General features: G+C 40.1%; 2 protein-coding genes across 6 annotated transcripts in view; one reads left to right on the top strand and one right to left on the bottom strand.

Annotated features, from left to right (window-relative positions):
* The first annotated feature begins 19 nt into the window (after positions 1–19).
* Positions 20–10,559, top strand: NDUFAF7 (NADH:ubiquinone oxidoreductase complex assembly factor 7). The gene is made up of 10 exons (XM_027732549.2): positions 20–95; positions 188–348; positions 445–525; positions 1,789–1,899; positions 2,864–3,074; positions 3,560–3,618; positions 4,285–4,398; positions 5,214–5,357; positions 5,697–5,870; positions 6,428–10,559. The coding sequence occupies exons 1-10, from the start codon at positions 20–22 to the stop codon at positions 6,638–6,640; spliced, it is 1,344 nt and encodes a 447-aa protein (XP_027588350.1). The 3' UTR covers positions 6,641–10,559.
* The window catches only part of PRKD3 (protein kinase D3), a 45,431-nt gene continuing 36,085 nt past the window's right edge, over positions 7,324–16,669 (bottom strand). For 4 of the 5 annotated variants that reach the window (XM_039384249.1, XM_039384252.1, XM_039384250.1 and 1 more), the window contains 6 exons: positions 14,310–14,416; positions 13,554–13,715; positions 13,015–13,113; positions 12,006–12,273; positions 11,024–11,109; positions 7,324–10,217 (listed from right to left, as the gene is read on the bottom strand). In XM_039384249.1, coding sequence (XP_039240183.1) covers positions 10,044–10,217; positions 11,024–11,109; positions 12,006–12,273; positions 13,015–13,113; positions 13,554–13,715; positions 14,310–14,416 — 896 coding nt within the window. In that variant the 3' untranslated portion in view covers positions 7,324–10,043. The remainder of the gene's footprint in view (positions 10,218–11,023; positions 11,110–12,005; positions 12,274–13,014; positions 13,114–13,553; positions 13,716–14,309; positions 14,417–16,669) is intronic. The other variant, XR_005564629.1, reaches the window with a different exon arrangement.

Raw genomic sequence — 16,669 nt, 5'->3', positions numbered from 1 at the left:
AGAACCGGGAGCCGCCGCCATGGTGCTGCTGCTGGCGCGCCGGGCGCTCCTGGCCGGCCGCCGGCGGCTCCCCCGCGCCCCGTCCCCGCCCCACGGTGAGCGCCGCCTCTCGCCCCTCCGCGCCTCTCCCTGCCGCTCCTCCCGGGGCCGCCCCGCTGAGCCCCCTCTCTCCCTGCTCTCCCCTCAGCTCCGGCGGCGGCGCGGCTGTGCTCGGGCGCGGGGGGCGAGGCGGCGGCGGCGGCCGGCGGGGACGGGGCGCTGCTGCGGCACCTGTGTCGCAAGGTGCGGGCCAGCGGGCCCGTGACGGTGGCCGAGTACATGCGGGAGGCGCTCACCAACCCTGCACAGGTACGGCGGGAACGGGCCGAGGCGGCCCAGGGGGGCTGTGCCCCGGCCCTGCCGCTCACCGCGGCCCCGGCCCCTCTCCCCTCTCTGTCCCCCCAGGGTTACTACACCCGCCGCGGCGGCATCGGCGAGAGCGGGGACTTCATCACCTCGCCTGAAATAAGTCAGGTGTTCGGAGAGGTAACGCAGTTCCGTGTGTCCTGAGTGATTTTGTTTGTTTGTTTGTTTGTTTGTTTACCTTGTCCCCGCGGGACTGGCTGGGGTCCTGGTGGACAACAAGCTGTCCCTGGGCCAGCAGTGTGCCCCGGTGGCCTACAGGGTCAATGCTATCCTAGGATGCATCAGGAAGAGCATTACCAGCAGGTCAAGGGAGGTGATCCTGCCCCCTTCTCTGTTCTGATGAGGCTGCACCTGGAGTGCTGTGTCCAGATCTGGGCTCCTCAGTACAGGAGAGGCATGGAGCTCCTGGTGTCAGTCCAGTGGAGGGCAACAAAGATAATTAAGGGACTGGAGCATCTCTTTTACGAGGAAAGGCTGAGAGACCTGGGCCTGTTCAGCCTCTTCCTTAAAAAGAGACAACAGAGGGGACTTATCAATATCTATAACTATCTGAAGGGAGGCTATCAAGAGGATGGAGCCAGGCTCTTCTCAGTTGTGCCAAGCAGTAGGACAAGAGGCAAAGAACTGTATGGACACAATCCTGTGCCATGTGCTGTAGGAGGACCCTGCTTGAGCAGGGAGGTTGGACTAGATGTGGTCACTTCCAACTTTACGCATTCTGTGATTTCCAGGCCAGTGTTCTGGTACCTTACCAATGTTAAAATACTTGGGTAGCAATAATAAGATTCAAGTTATTTCCCAAAATCAAAATTGGTTCTGAGGGAGGAAGGGGTGTTTTACTGAAAGTCCTTTCATGTGTATAGTCTGAAACACGGTCTGTGATTATTAACGCTTACTTTCATATGGAACTTGTTTATAAATAAAGAGAGTTATGGTGGTTTCCCACTGTGAAAATTCTCCTCAAAAATAATTTCCAGAGTTCGGTCTGGCTGACTCTGGTTTGTGTTTCGTTTTCAGTAGTGAAGATGCACTGACTGCTGTTCTTGTTAACACTTTGGTAAATGCACTGTTGTGAAGAACAGTTGTTCAGAGGCACCTGGGCAGTGACCTGCATTTGGGCCTTAAGTAAAAGTTCAGCCAGAACAGAGTCCCCGCATTTACTGATGGAGAGTTACTTCTGTTGGGCTGACAGCAATCAATCATCAATTTAATTATTTAAAGAGAAGAGCATGAAGTTATGTATCATTATTATTCTTAACTTTGAAATGTGGGGAGAGAATGTGGCCATATTATCTTAGTTATTATCAAACAAAAGGCAGGTATCACTTTCCACAAGTTCTGAAGTTACTACTGTAAACCCTTTGTGTTGTTTCTCACTGACAGTTAATAGGAATATGGTATATTAGTGAATGGATGGCCATGGGCAAACCTAACACCTTCCAGCTGGTGGAACTGGGCCCAGGGAGGGGCACCCTTACTGAGGATATATTACGGGTAGGTGAAAACTGTTCATATTTTTGTTTCTGGCTTTATTCCCTGGCTACTGTGAAATCTGAAGGAATGATGTTTTGCTGTCAGGGTTTAACCTTCCCTAGTAACCAAATCACTTCAGTCAGGTTTGCAGCTCAGACTCAAATTGAAATAGATGTGTGTTTCTGAGACAGCAGCAGGTCTCTCATTCAGAAGCGGAACACAGGCCATTGTGCACCCACTGCATGGACATGTGTGTGATCTTCCAAACACCACTTGATAGAAGGGGAGGGCAGGAATATTCCATTACAAATTACCTCTGAGTAGGAAAGCATTATCCAAACTGGAAAGCATTTAGGAGCTGTGTGTAACTGGGATGGAAACCTCAGTGCAAGGAATAGGAAGAAGGGAGGGAGAACAGTAACATAGGAGTGAAATTGTATTAGTTCTTTTGGGGATTTTAGGGGCTTATTTCTTTTGAATTAACCCTTTGTGTTCAGTTGTGCTTGCATAGCTGTCAATTAAAATACTGCTGATTCATAAACAGATCACTAATGGGATTTAGCACCTCAGAAGAACTTTTATTTTATTTACATATGTTAATGAATAATAAGAACAGTGGGATATTGAACACTTGTTTATGGTGTCAGTGAAAACTGAACCATTTTTCTCCTAATGTTAAACTCTCTGCAGATCTTAGAGGAGCTGCTATTACTGTTCCAATTAGCATTTCATGTTGTCCTTACAGCCCGTAATATGTCTTTTGCCAACTTTACTAGAAGCATAGCAGCTTTTATTAAAATATATGAAGAAATTCCCACTTCACTTCCTTCTGAATGCAGTCTATTTCACTGAGGCTGTTTTATTAAACAGAAAGCCAAATAAATTTTTTATCTTGACTGTCAATAATGAGATGAAAGGTTAATACTTAAGCCTTTAATGTACACTGCACAAGACTGTGGCTAATAGAACTGATCTGCCTTTATAGGTCTTCAACCAGCTCTCCTCTGTACTTAGTAAATGTGATGTCTCTGTTCACCTGGTAGAAGTGAGTCCCAAACTCGGTGAGATCCAAGCGCGGATGCTGACAGGAGGGAAGATGCAACCAAGTCCCAAGGACGAGTCTGCTTACATGAAAGGCATTAGCAAGACTGGAATTCCCATTTTTTGGTACAGAGACATTCAAGATGTGCCGTCAGGTAAGGAGCTTGAACACCTCATTAAAGGGATGGTGTCCTTCCTTCATATGCAGCTTTTGATAACGGAGGGCATCTCTTCTATCCTTCACACTGGACAGAAAAGTAGTTAAAAATACATATTTGCTCTTACTTGTACAAGCCTGAGGCAGGATATTGACTCATTTTCATAACTGCAACATAGTCCGCCTACCTTCATTTGGGGATGGCTATCCAATTTCATTTTCTGACATTTTCTTTTCATAGAAAACTATTCGCTGGCTTTGCCTGAATTTCCTTTCATGATATAGTGATCTAAAATTCATGGACTGGAAACTAGAACTAGTTGTAGAAATACTGTCTTTGATGTATCCAAGCTGGAAGTAATTATTTCACAACCACATTAATTAGCTTAATTCATTAAAAATCATTTAAAAAATTAATTTTCAACTGGAAGCTGCTACAGAAGCATAAATAATTTAATGCATTCTTTTTTTACCTTCCCCCAGGTTACAGCTTTTACCTAGCACATGAGTTCTTTGATGCCTTGCCAATACATAAATTTCAGGTATAGCAAGATTATTATTGTAATTGTGACCATCTGCTCAAACGCTTTTTCCCTTTGAGGAAGAACAGAATTAGGGTGCCAAATTAGACATATGTACTGTCTCTGCTGATAAAATGGAATGCTGATGAATGGAAAAACTTGTAGAAAGCTAAGGATTTCTTTCTGCTGAAATAATGCTGCAAGTGTTGGGTTTTTTATTTCTGATGTTACATTAGCAAAGTTATTAATTTTCACATGATTTTCTCTAGCATTACTAACAAAAGGCTGAAGGACTTTCATTTAAATGGCAATGAGAGTAGCTAATAGAGGCTGGTTATGATTCAGAAGAAATTAGTTTATGCAAAATCTCTGGTAGAATGAATTATTTTATTTTGATAAATTAAACGTTGCACTGTCAATAGAAGAGGCAACATTTTTCTTCAGAGCATCATTCATTCCTTTTAAGTGTCATTAAACCTGTATTTGTTGGCTCTGCAGATGAGACTCTTACCACAGGCTTTTTCTAAAGCAGTTACTGGAATTAAATAGAATGAGTAACTGGTTTTAATAGCATATTGTGTTCTTAAAACATTTCTGAAAATGCTTGACATACTAGTTCAATCAAATAAACAAGATGCTGTGGTACCCATTAGAATGTAAAATGAGTACTTTGGGCTTGTTAAACAGAGAACTGAGAAAGGCTGGCGGGAAGTGTTGGTTGATATAGATCCAGAAGTTCCTGACAAGCTGCGGTTTGTCCTGTCACCATCCAGCACCCCTGCGACAGAAAACTTCATCCAAGTGAGTTTATGCCTACCAGAGCTCATACTTACACTTTTACTGACTCTTTCAAGTACATTTACTGCTTTTCAATTACCTTGATAGCAAGAGGAGGGCTCTCAGTCTACAAACGAGTAAATAGAGCTTTTTTCCATTCTGCAAAATTTCCACAAGCATTTTATTTTGTATGCTGTGAAAATATAGCACAGAAATAACACATCTACCCAACTCTGCAAAATCAGAGCTTGAACACACAAAATGCTTCAGAGAGCAAACTGAGGCAGCAAGTGACAAGGGAGAGTTCTGCACTGCATGTGTCACATCCCCATCTCGGCAGTGGCCCTGCCCCAGCCAGGCTCTCAGCCTGCTGCATGGTACTGCTGCATGCAGCTGGGCGCTTCTGTGCTACACTGACCTTTAATGGAAAGGGTCCATGAGTGTTTTTTTTTTCCTGAAGTTCACTGGCTACTCAAAGTTATAAAATGAAGTACTGGAGATCAAAACCAACTACAAAATTTCACACAGGAAGGTCTCTTGGAAGCGTGTGCACAGCTGAAGAGCTATTTTCATTCTTTCAGTACCACAGTAAGGAGGTTTCACCTGATGCAGGTATTCTTAATTGGTAGAAAAATTTTTCTTGGACTACAGGTTACTACAGAAGAGGTGACTAAAATCCAGCACTCATTGAAAATGACTGATAGCAAAAACTAGCTCAAGCTGTAGGTAGCCTAGAATACCCCCCCCTGCACCTCAGTCCCAAGACATCAAGTGTGAAGAACTCTTGCCCTGTATTTGTCTGCTAACACAGGTGTTTTGGTCTCTGAACTCTGCACTAGCCGGAAGAAATGAGAGATCACGTGGAAGTGTGTCCTGAGGCTGGTGTCATCATCCAGAGGCTTGCTTGTCGTATAGAGAAGGATGGTGGGGCTGCACTGGTTGCAGATTATGGCCATGATGGAACCAAAACTGACACCTTCCGGGTAAGTCATTTACCCTCAAATAAGAAGCCAAAATACTCTGTTATCTTTTATTTGTCCCTTTGATCATTAGGTTCTTGTAAAAGAAAGTTCTTAAGTGAATGTAATACCAAAAACTGCATTATGCTGCAGTCATAAAATTGAGTAATTCTTATTTAATCTGTACCCACAAAGGTTTCTGTCAGATGGAAGAGGATAATCTGAGCCCTCGCTAGATTTATCTCAAATTTTCCATGTATAATTTGCTATTCTCACCCCTCAAATGCACAACTTAGTTTTTGCTGGCCCCAACTATGACAGCTGGACTACCGCTGAGTATAATCTTCCAATTTAATTTTTCAGGGTTTCCAGAATCACAAACTTCACGATGTGCTGAGCGCTCCAGGCACAGCAGACCTGACAGCAGATGTTGATTTCAGCTATCTCCGAAAGATGACACAGGAAAGAACAACTACATTAGGCCCCATAAAACAGCGGGAGTTTTTAAAAAACATGGGCATTGACCTCCGGTTGCAGGTACGATAGTGCTTACAGGTACATAACCTCTCCTAATCCACAGACAATACTTTTAAGCAGCAAGAGAGCTTTTCATAGAATCATAGAATCGATTGGGTTGGAAAAGACCTCCGAGATCATAGAGTCCAACCCTTGGTCCAAATCCAGTCCATTTACTAGATCATGGCACTCAGTGCCACGTCCAATCTGCATTTAAAAATCTCCAGGGATGGTGAATCCACCACCTCTCTGGGCAGCCCATTCCATTTTATAAACATCTGATTTTAAAATGAAGTTGTTCAAAATAACACATAGATGGGAGATCAAAAAGTTGCTTCTCCTAGACCTAAGTTACTCAGGATCCCTGGAAGTAAACTGATCATACTATATTTAGGAGCATTTAATGCAAAGCTTAGCTCATACATGGATATATGTAGCACCACCAGTGATCTCACCAGTTCCACCAACCATTACAGCACTGTTAATTAGTGTAAGTGAAAAGGATGCAAAAGGGATTGCAGGTATGTGGGAATTTATAGGAAAGCAGGAAGAGCTTTAACCTACATTCTCTTTTTCAGGTGCTCTTGCAGAATTCACGTGACACAGCGACTCGTGAGCAGTTACTTCACAGCTACGATATGCTGATGAATCCTGAGAACATGGGGGACTGCTTTAACTTCTTTGCCCTGCTGCCTCACCACAGACTTGTACATCCTGACAAGAAAGATAAGCCAGAATCGAAGTCTCCTTTACCACCTGTTGCTGGATTTAATGAACTCTTACTGAAGTAATTTCAAATACTATAGCAAAATGTCTGATAGCAGTAGTTTTCAGTAACATCCTGTTAAATTTGAAAAACAAATCCCAGTAAAAGGAATGCATTTTATGGTTTTACATACTAAATGTTTTGCAGTATTGTAATTAACATATATGCAGTAAGGTAAGAACTAAGTATCTTTGAACTGAAAGCAGATAAGTATCACCTTCTTCAGGCAATTTTCTCAAACTGATCTATGCATCAGGGCCCAGCCACATTTTGGTAGGGAGTGCTATTTCAGAGGAAATCTAGTGCAGCACAGTAAACCTCCTGACTGACCTACTCAAAGCAGTATAAGTGGTAATAAAATACTGCTCATACAGAAAGCAGCACACACAGAGCGGAGAATGAACAATGTTTCAAGGGTCTTAGGATAGAGCTGAGTGAAGTATTGACTAGTGAATCAAAACTTGTCAGTAACAAAGAGATGTGCTAAGGAGTCTTTAAATGTACTCAGCTTTTGTACTTGAATAAAATCAAGGTGCCTTGAAAATATTTTTATAAAGAGAATGGTGACAGGATGCATGCAAAAGAAATTACTGCTAACAGAATTCCCAGAGCAGGGCATATCTAATGTCAAATCCACAAACAAGCAAGTATTTACTTCTAAGAACATCTGATAGGTGAGATAATTCATGTAAATAAAAAGAACAAGACTGATAGGGAAATAAATTTTATTTTCAAGCTTATCAGAGGATATTTACAAACAATGGGATGTATAAAAATATAAAAGTACTTGACAGTGTCCTTTCAAGGCTATAAATTTTACATGAGCTTTTTTTCCTAGCATCACCATAGCACTATTGCTTGAATGAATGCAACTTAATTCATCTAGGGATAAGGGTATTAAACACTGTAACCTACTGCTGTCAAAGTTTGCAGTTAAGGTAGAAAAAAAGGGAATAAAAAAACTCAGCTATTTTTACTATTCTGAAGAAAGTTTACTCCTTATGTATGTCTGATTTTTTTTGGTTTCTTGGCTATTAGCTGCTTGTGGCTTCTATTGTCTGGCCCCATAAGTCTGCATATATGATCAGGCAATCTCCTCCAAAGGCCAACAGCATTATTTTTATTTTAATACAACTTGAAGAATAAATAGCTCCTATAATATTTTGAAGCAAAGCAGACTTCATGGGGAGGGACATCAGCCAGGCCTTCTACTTCATTGTTGTCCCCTCCTTCCTCTGTTCCTGTTGTGCTTTTTCAAGTGACTGAGCTGGCTTTATTTCCTCCCTTAAAACAACACAAACAAACAACAAAAGAACCACAGGTAAACTGAAGTGACAGCTCAAGTATTAAATCTGAAGTTTAAAACCAAACTGTATCTACATTATTACAGTTAGGATGGAAGATAGCAATGGCTTCACTGAAATTTGGTCACTTGAGCAGTGGAAGTTGAAAAACAGCACTGCTTCCCTTGCCAAGCCTGGGCAAATGCCAGACTACCAACATCACAGGTTCCAAAGATGAAAAATCGTGCCTCTTTGAAGAATCAGTCCTGAAACCCTCCCCAACAGGGTTAAGAAGCCAGAGCTCAGCCTCCAAAATGCAGTGGCAGTTTAGGGGCAATAGGAAAGGAAAAGGTGGGTCAAAGACCCAAACCTACCTGTGGGCATATACTTCTGCAATTGCCACTGACTTTACTGCCAGGTCACTGCTGTCACAAGCAGCTGCCAACCCTGAAATAACCACGTAACATTTTAAGTTTATCTAACAACTTATAAAGTCTGCTCACCTGTTTCCTTACCTGAATAACAACAATAGAAAAAAATACTTATCTACACAGAAACAAAAAAGAAAATCTTTGTAGGAGAGAGGAGATACCCCAAATCCTCTCACTGACTTTGCAGTTCAAGCCTGTTATCAGTATTTTATAAGTATTTCCAACCAAGCTCCAGTTAAACAGCTTGGCATATCAGTGGTATGTACAGCCATGCTGCACCTTCCAGCACCACAATGCTGTTATCCCCCGCAAAGATAAAGATTTCACCCTTTCTGTTTTTTAAAATAGGACAAAAAACCTCCTCTTCTATTTGCATTTAGCATTCATGGCCCCACACTTCTTTGAAATACCATGAACTCAAACTGTTCTCCAAGGGAATCATTTCCAAAGAACACTACTGTATTGTGCTACAAGTCCAACAGGTGGTTGGGAGTTCTTCAACTGAGGCATCTGCATAAAAAACTGAGTTAGAAGTTGGTTTCAGACTCTTCATTCATCTCAAACAGCACTGGACACCGTAAAAAGTATGGGAGGGGCTGCAGGTTAAGGTGGGAAGGCAAGTCCTTTCTCCTACAATCCAGCTGCCCTGGCAGAAGCAACAGGTGATGCATCCACTGTTACTCCTAGGTTTTGAGCAGAGTTAAGATACAAGCTAGCAGGCTACAAACTACTCTTGATGTAACTCCAAGGAACCTTAAAAAAATTAGAAAAATATTAGAAAAATTTAAAAATCTAATTACTCAAAACAACGGAAGAAAGCTGCATGTATTTTTCCCTATTTTTCCACATCCTTCTGCTAGAAGCTGGTCTTCCAGAGTGAAAGGATATGCTACATCAAGTTTTGTGTGCTCTCTGTACATAACTTGTGTAGTTTTAGGGCAAAATGCCCTTGGTGTGTATCAACTACACATGCCAGCCTCGCACAGTAGCACACCATTGTGGCTTATTGCTTTAACAGACAAAATGAAGGACTAGCATAGCTTTGATTGTCATCTCCTTAGATTGTCACCCAGCATTTCAAGAGGAATGTAAGAAGTTATGGGTTTGGGTTTTTTTGTATCTGGAAAAAGTTCAATTAGGGCAAAGACACACATATTTAACTGTCTTAACAGCAGCAAATTATTCCTTCATCTACAAAGCTGTATTTGACTAAACCACCATGTATTGCTTTAGCCAAGATATTCTGCACCAATTTCTTTTTAGAGTCTCTTTTCAACATCCACAGTTTAGGAAATGGGAAATGTATCTAAGTAACAGAAAACAGTCCTCTATGGCCTAGTAAATAGGGATTAGAAAACTATTACAAAACTCCTATTGCGTAGGCTATGAAAAAAAACAAGAATCCTTGAAAAACACAGAAACCATTCAACCTGTACACATTACACCTCAGAGGTGGCTTTGTAGCCACCCAGCTGAGTGAAATGTTACCCAACAGGGCTTATCCCACTGTCCAGTAACTACTCATAGTTAAAGGCGGAGATGGAGAAAAGCTTGTCAGACGACAGTCTATTCCCATGTCAATGCGGGATCCTCTGGGGCTTTACACACCCAACTACGCATACAGCATTTGGAAAGACCAATAGCTGTTCCAAAACTTATCTTCAGTTTCTGTCTGGAGCATCCCTCTTTGCTGCAATTTAGCATAATGAATAAATCAAGGGTCTTCTTCCATGTCATCTGGATTAGGAGCCATAATGAAATGCTGGGGGTACTCAAGGTTGTGCTCGTAAGCGTGTTCTTTCCAGCGTGCATCGTCGCTCTCGTGGGTAATGTAACGCTCTCCAATGCGGGTTTCAAATTCTCTGAGGTCAAGCCAAGTCTGATAATCCTAAGGAACAAAAGAGATTTATTTAAGGAAGCATTTTTAAGAAACAGCAGCACAATATTCCCACAGATAAATTCTGCAGTTTGTCTCTACTTTAGTATAAAAAGCCACAAGATACAAGCAAGATCTGTCTAAACAATAAAGAAAAAAAAAAAACAAACCCAAACACCCCACAAAATACCTCAGCATTGTCTATAAAGAGTAGTTCAAAATTAAATAGGTTAGTATAGGTTGTAAATAATGAAAACTTTTTGTAACAAGATGGCTATTTACCTTTATTATTAACTGTATACATACACATATATGAAATTATACTCATTTCAATATTGTTTGTTCTCAAAATAATTTGAATTTTCCTCTTAACCTCATGGGTATGTGCATGCAGTATTGTGAAACCACTGTGAAAGTAACCCAGCTCAAAGCAGCAGATAAATTCCATTCCTAACAAATCTGTTCTAAACCAACTACAAGTTACAGCACACACCAGCCCGTGTGTCCACTTCAGCACCAAACAAACAATGTCTGTCTCCATGCTGATTTCACAGGGCTCCCTGCGCTCATCACTGCCCAGATTCAGGGGAGGAGCCAAAAGAGTAAAACCATGTTGTTGTCAGACAGAAAGTAAGGGGTGGGAGAGACAAAACAATGAATGCTCTGGAATCCTGGAGCACATAAAGCTAAAACCAGAAATACTTAAGCCTCCATGAATGCTAGTTAGCAGAATGTGATGGAAGCAGCCTCTGAAGGATTTCAGCCAAAAAAATCACTATTCACCCATTATAAACAGTGAAAAAGGCAGATGGGTTTACCTGTAACCATGGGTGACTAAGGGATTTGTCAACACTGAAACGTTTTCTCATCTTCACTTGAAGCAAATTGTTTATTAAATCAATGGCTGACAAAGAAGAACAAAACAGAAATTGCATTGTTTAAATACTAATAATCTCTGTCATCATTCACATAGTGCAGTGGAAATGAATTTTATGTGCATGTGCATACTTCTGAACTCTTCTAAATTTAACCAAGCTCTTGAATTTCATATTTAGCTTTGCTTATGTTAAACAAGACTACAAAAAAAGGTATGGGATAAGCTTCTCTCTATTTTTGATGGAAACACTAAAAGCTTTACTATGTTATTCATTAATATTTTTCCCTACTGATTTTAATAATTTTCAGAAGTGCCTAAAAAGCTTAAGCATAATCTTGTGTTCCACAATTATGTAGGTACCTCCACTATTGTATACTTTTGTACATGCCCTCCCATATCTACCCGTGTTAGTCGTGTATACATTACTAATACCAAAGCTGGCACCTGGAGAGCTTGAGGACAACATTGTAAACTTCTAGATTGTTCAGACCTGACATTTAAATCCATATTTGCTAATGCACAAAACCTAAATTCCAGATTCAACTTTGAACTGTTTCAGTGCTTACAGTTTAGATTAAGTATGGTTTGAGATCAGCATTCAGCAAATACTTACACACGACTGAACCTTTCACTGGAAATTTTGGGAAGTTTCAGGTTATTCATCCCCCTCCTCATGCATGCAATTCATTTTTCTTGCTAAATCTATTAACTCTCCTGCCCTGAAAATTATCTAAAGCATTATATTTAACAATTTATCTTTCAGAAATGTATGGCAGGTTGTATTTATCTATTTTGGCATAGTCTACTAAACTCAAACTACCAATAATTCACACACTCCTTTCTGACTGAACCTTGAGGTTTAAGCATTTGAATGTGTTATCTTCCTGTAAAAACATTCTAACAGAGAAAATTAATTTCTTTACCTTCACTAGAAATTTCCTTCCAAGGATTTGGTGGGTACATAAATGCTGCATTTTGAATCTGATCATTTATATCCTCATCTTCATTAAATGGGAATGTACCACTGAGGCTCACATAGACAATGACCCCTACTGACCACATGTCTAGGGAGCGGTTGTAACCTTTACTCCTGAGCACTTCAGGGGCAAGATAAGCAGGAGTCCCCACCACAGAGCGCCTGAAAGACTTTTCACCAATGATACGTGCAAAGCCAAAATCACACAGCTTCACCTGCAAAAGAAACATATTTTACTCTGAGAAATCTCTGCTTAATCTCCAAAGCATGCTACTGCCCAAGACCAGAGGGGTACTTGATACCCTTTTGCAGACTGTGAATCAGCCATGCTTCAGATCAAGGCATGAACCTCAGCTCTGAGGCAGTTTGCATAGTACATGGCCACAAGCGTGCAAATAAGGACAAAAAACTTGATTCCAAACTCACCTCATTTCAAAGGTAAATCTGCACCCTCACAAGGCACAGAACCAAAGTTAAAAACACACATGAATCCCAGCCATATCACATTCCTCTTAATCATGTTCTTGAAGCTGGAGGCTTCAGCTACATCGAAATCAAACAATTCTCAAATTCACACCAAACCAACTCTGGACAGAATATCCAGGCAAAAAGCATCAACAGCCTGGTGTGTGCAGCAGTGCTGTAATGTTCATGGTTCTGCAACAGTTCCCTAACTGAACACAGCAGGCACTCGTACAGATAAAAGGATCCAGATCAAGTCCAACCCCAAGTTAATAAGCCCTCCTTAGGGTATAAGAAAAAGCAATGCACTAAAGACATTTTTAGGGGGAAGGGGAAAAAAAGAGACAACTATAATACATGCAGTTCAAGTAATTCTAGGCCATCTCAGTTGAACAATCCCACAAGTGGTTGCTTTTTAAGTTGCAATGTCTACATTTCTTTTAGAAAAGAACAATGAAAAATTATGAAAGCAGTACTTTTTAATCTTCACTCACTTGAGGGAATGGTTCTGCTGATGCTAGTAGTACATTTTCTGGTTTTAAATCACAGTGCACAATATTTTTGAAGTGTAAATTCCTCAAAGCAACAAGTATCTACAAAAAGGAAAGAACATTTTATGAACATATTAAAACAGATTAGAAGTGTCAAACAACACACACACTAACCAATATGGCAATTTCTATCAACATAGTCCTCAAGAACAAACCCATATATACTGTGCAAGTACTGTTTTTTCCAGCCTATCTAGACTTGGAACCAATGGGTTTTATTCCACCACCCCTTTTTTTCTCCTCCTCCACTTACTGTCTTGACATTCATCTTTAGATGCCCATAATCTTATGTCTTAGGGAAGAAGGACCAGAAAAATTAACATCATTAACATCTGAAGTTCTTTTCATGTTTATTCCACTTTCATTAGATGTGCAGCCCTCTGTGTTGTCTCTTAAAATAACCGTCTCCAAATTCCATCCTCTCATAATTACAAAAGCCAAATGTAGTCTTTCCTCCCAAAGCAGAGAAACCGAATGCCAACCTGAGTGACCATGAACTTAGTTATTCGTTCTGGAAGTCGACTTTTCTCACTGGAAAGAATCATCTCTAGCATATCTCCATGCAGCTTTTCCATCACAACAAAGACCCGTTCTGGGGTTTCAAACATACATTCCAGGTTCACAATCCCAGGGTGGTGCAAATTCTAAAATAAAGTAGCATAGGTATATCACTAAAATAAAACAGTATGAAATATCCTGAATTACAAAGAAATGCTGCACCACAAATAAAAGACACAGTTAAGTGCAGAGACAGAGATGAAAAAAAACCCATGATGTCTGATGCAACAAACTAGCCTGAAACAAACATCAAGCTATGAAATATGCCAATTATAACTACAAAGACTAATTTGTTTAACACAAGTTATCCATAACGATTAATTTAATAGTTGATGCATGTTCTGTACTCAAGCTACTGAGTGTACGAATAACACTCAAAGACTGAGGAGCCAGTAGTGGAAGGCAGCAGAAAATAGCACAGTTGCCTGCTACCAAGGGGAGACAACATGGAGCCAAATACATGTCTTTGATGGATCTCATACAGGGGGTAGGTTCCACCCCCAAGTTATCAACTCTACCAAGTAATCAGGAAATCCTGCTCTTTTAAGACTCCCTTTTAAAAAGTACTCAGAAATCACATACGTAGATTTAAAAAACAATTCACAGTGCTTACACACAATAAAAAATGTCATTAATGGTTTGAGACAAAACTCCAGTATTACCCAAAAACACTTTTATACCTGGAGAATGGCTACTTCATTACGAAGCTGACTTTCCTGTTTAGTTGGAAACCTCATCTTGTCAATTACTTTGATAGCCACATCTCTTCCAGTCTTCCTATGTTTTCCTAAACAGAAAGTCAATGTCAGCCATCAAGAGGTAGAAGCAATTCATAGTTATAAAACATTAAAGCAGAAATTCCTTTTTGGGGAAATAAGTATATTCTGTCAAGTGTACGATATTACTATATTTATATTTAAAATTGAAAATTGGCATATGAGTAAAAGAAGTGGTCAGCCTCAACAGGAATTCTGAAGATTAAATTTAAACTAGTTACTACTTTGCTCTCAGGTACACACATTGACATTAGATGTATTAGGTGAAGTTTTTGCTTGTGCAAGGAACTTGCACACAAGCAAGTAATAGATACTCCACAGAATATTGCCTCTCTTCTGTAAAAAAACAACAAAAAAACAATTCAAGGCCAAAGTGAAGACAGATCTACAAGCCTTCTCCAGTGGTTTCACACTTTCATAGGCTCCACATGCACAGGAAATTACATACCTAATACTCCATGGGAACGAGACAGTAATTATGTGCCCTAAGGAGTAACAAGACATTTAACACACAGGGGCAGTTTACTGTGATCAAAAGGCTCTAAAAGATTGTGGTAAGAAAAACCCATGCTCATAGCACCATATACTATTCCTTGCTGCCTGCATCAGCTACATGAGAAGCATTCTGCAATACACAGGAAAGCTGTTTCCAGGGCTGAGTAACTGTAAATGCCTCCCCAGCTTCTTCACAACTTCTAAACTGACTTCTATCACAGTCACATCAGAGGGGTTAATGGGATCACACACTGGAAGACCTTGGTAATCTAAGACATTTAATACTAAACTAATACAGGACAGTAAGTCTGCACCAAAGAAAAAGTAGTCATTACCCACTCAGCAAAAGGTTTGGAAGCCATTTGAGGACAAGGGATGACACACAGCTACAGTGCAAGTGGCACAGAGGGTTCTACCAGCACTGCTATGGGGAGCACAGCTATGCCTCACCAACCACCCAGCTGGCCTTCCCTGCTGCTCTGCAGTCAGTACTGGTGGCCAAGGCTTAGGCAGGCACAGGAAAGGCTGCTGTGCCAAGCAACTAATATTAGCACCTGCCTTAAACATCATCATGAATAAAGGGCTTATGTCCACTGGATGAAGGACATTGAAACGTAGCAGAAATACCATCAATTACAGATGCAAAACAAAGAAGACAAATGCTAGGCTGATAAAGAACATAAAGCAAACCAACCAATCTAAGAAAACGCTGAACTACAGAAGCTAGATCACAGCTAAAAATGAAACATGAAGAAAGACTAACAGAAAAGTAGCTTGAAAATTCCTTTTCTTAAGCAAAACACAGCCAATCAGGTTTCAGTTCAAGTTTTACATCAATAAGAAATGGTCAAGAATAGTTTTTTCTGTTTCCATTTTTCACACACTTCAAATTAACAAAAGTAGGAAAAGTAGAGGGAAACTGTTCTCAGTGAAACATAGCTTCTTGATTTCCAATTTTGGAAATGTTTGTGCAGAATAGAGGACACAAAAAAACCCTCAAAACAACAAGAAAAGCCCCACGACAATGAAAGCAACTTAATTTTACCTTTATTTGTTTAAATAAAAGGATTTTGCTACCATTATATCAGTAAGCCTACACAAGTGGGGATAAGCCAATATTAGAAGTTACCAGATCTAGTCTCCCCAGACAGCAGCAACAATTAAGCAGTGTGCAAGAGCCAGCAAAACAATAGTCCTTTATATTTTCTTTTCATACTGTTTCAGTCTGTGATTTTATCTTAAGAAGTATGCATATCCTATATATTTTAATGCCTCATTAAGGAAAAAAATTTAATATAATGAAAGCTTTTCATAAGTATTTATTATGCTTACAAGCATTTATAAGCTTGTAAATCATGCAAAATACCGACATGAGATTTATCTACAAGGCAATTTAGAAGAATATATTTAGAAATAAAATCCAACCATTAAAATAGTGTCTGCATTTGTGCATTTCTATTCATAATAGAAGGAGCATACTTTGCTTCACACTATGCTCTAAGAAATACAGTGGGGAAAAAAAATGACCTCTCTTGAGAGTGATGTAAAACCAGACCAACCTGTATCTCCATCAAGCAGTTTAGAAGTAATAAAGTATCTAACTATGCAAGTGGTACACAGAAAAATCACAGCCACAATACTTCCTGACTAGAAAGGAAACATGACAGAAGCAGAAAAGTTACCACTTTTAAATCATTACTTATGACTTTTTCTTTCTTTCCAGATTTATGGTCTGTGGTTTTCTCAACACTTGAGATATAACACGAGAT

The sequence above is a fragment of the Pipra filicauda genome, unplaced genomic scaffold (genome assembly GCF_003945595.2).
Source record: "Pipra filicauda isolate LSUMZ 115617 unplaced genomic scaffold, ASM394559v2 scaffold342_size772408_pilon, whole genome shotgun sequence".
Taxonomy (NCBI): Eukaryota; Metazoa; Chordata; class Aves; order Passeriformes; family Pipridae; genus Pipra; species Pipra filicauda.
The sequence above is the reverse complement of the archived record's forward strand: the minus strand, read 5'-3'. Positions and strand labels throughout refer to the sequence as shown.

What these genes read in the sequence shown, in the direction of transcription:
- NDUFAF7 (XM_027732549.2), top strand. Translation starts at nt 20, where the DNA reads ATGGTGCTGCTGCTGGCGCGCCGGGCGCTCCTGGCCGGCCGCCGGCGG. An exon ending in CGCCCCGTCCCCGCCCCACG is followed by an intron (nt 96 to 187) that starts GTGAGCGCCGCC and finishes CTCTCCCCTCAG; the next exon opens with CTCCGGCGGCGGCGCGGCTG. An exon ending in GCATTGACCTCCGGTTGCAG is followed by an intron (nt 5,871 to 6,427) that starts GTACGATAGTGC and finishes TCTCTTTTTCAG; the next exon opens with GTGCTCTTGCAGAATTCACG.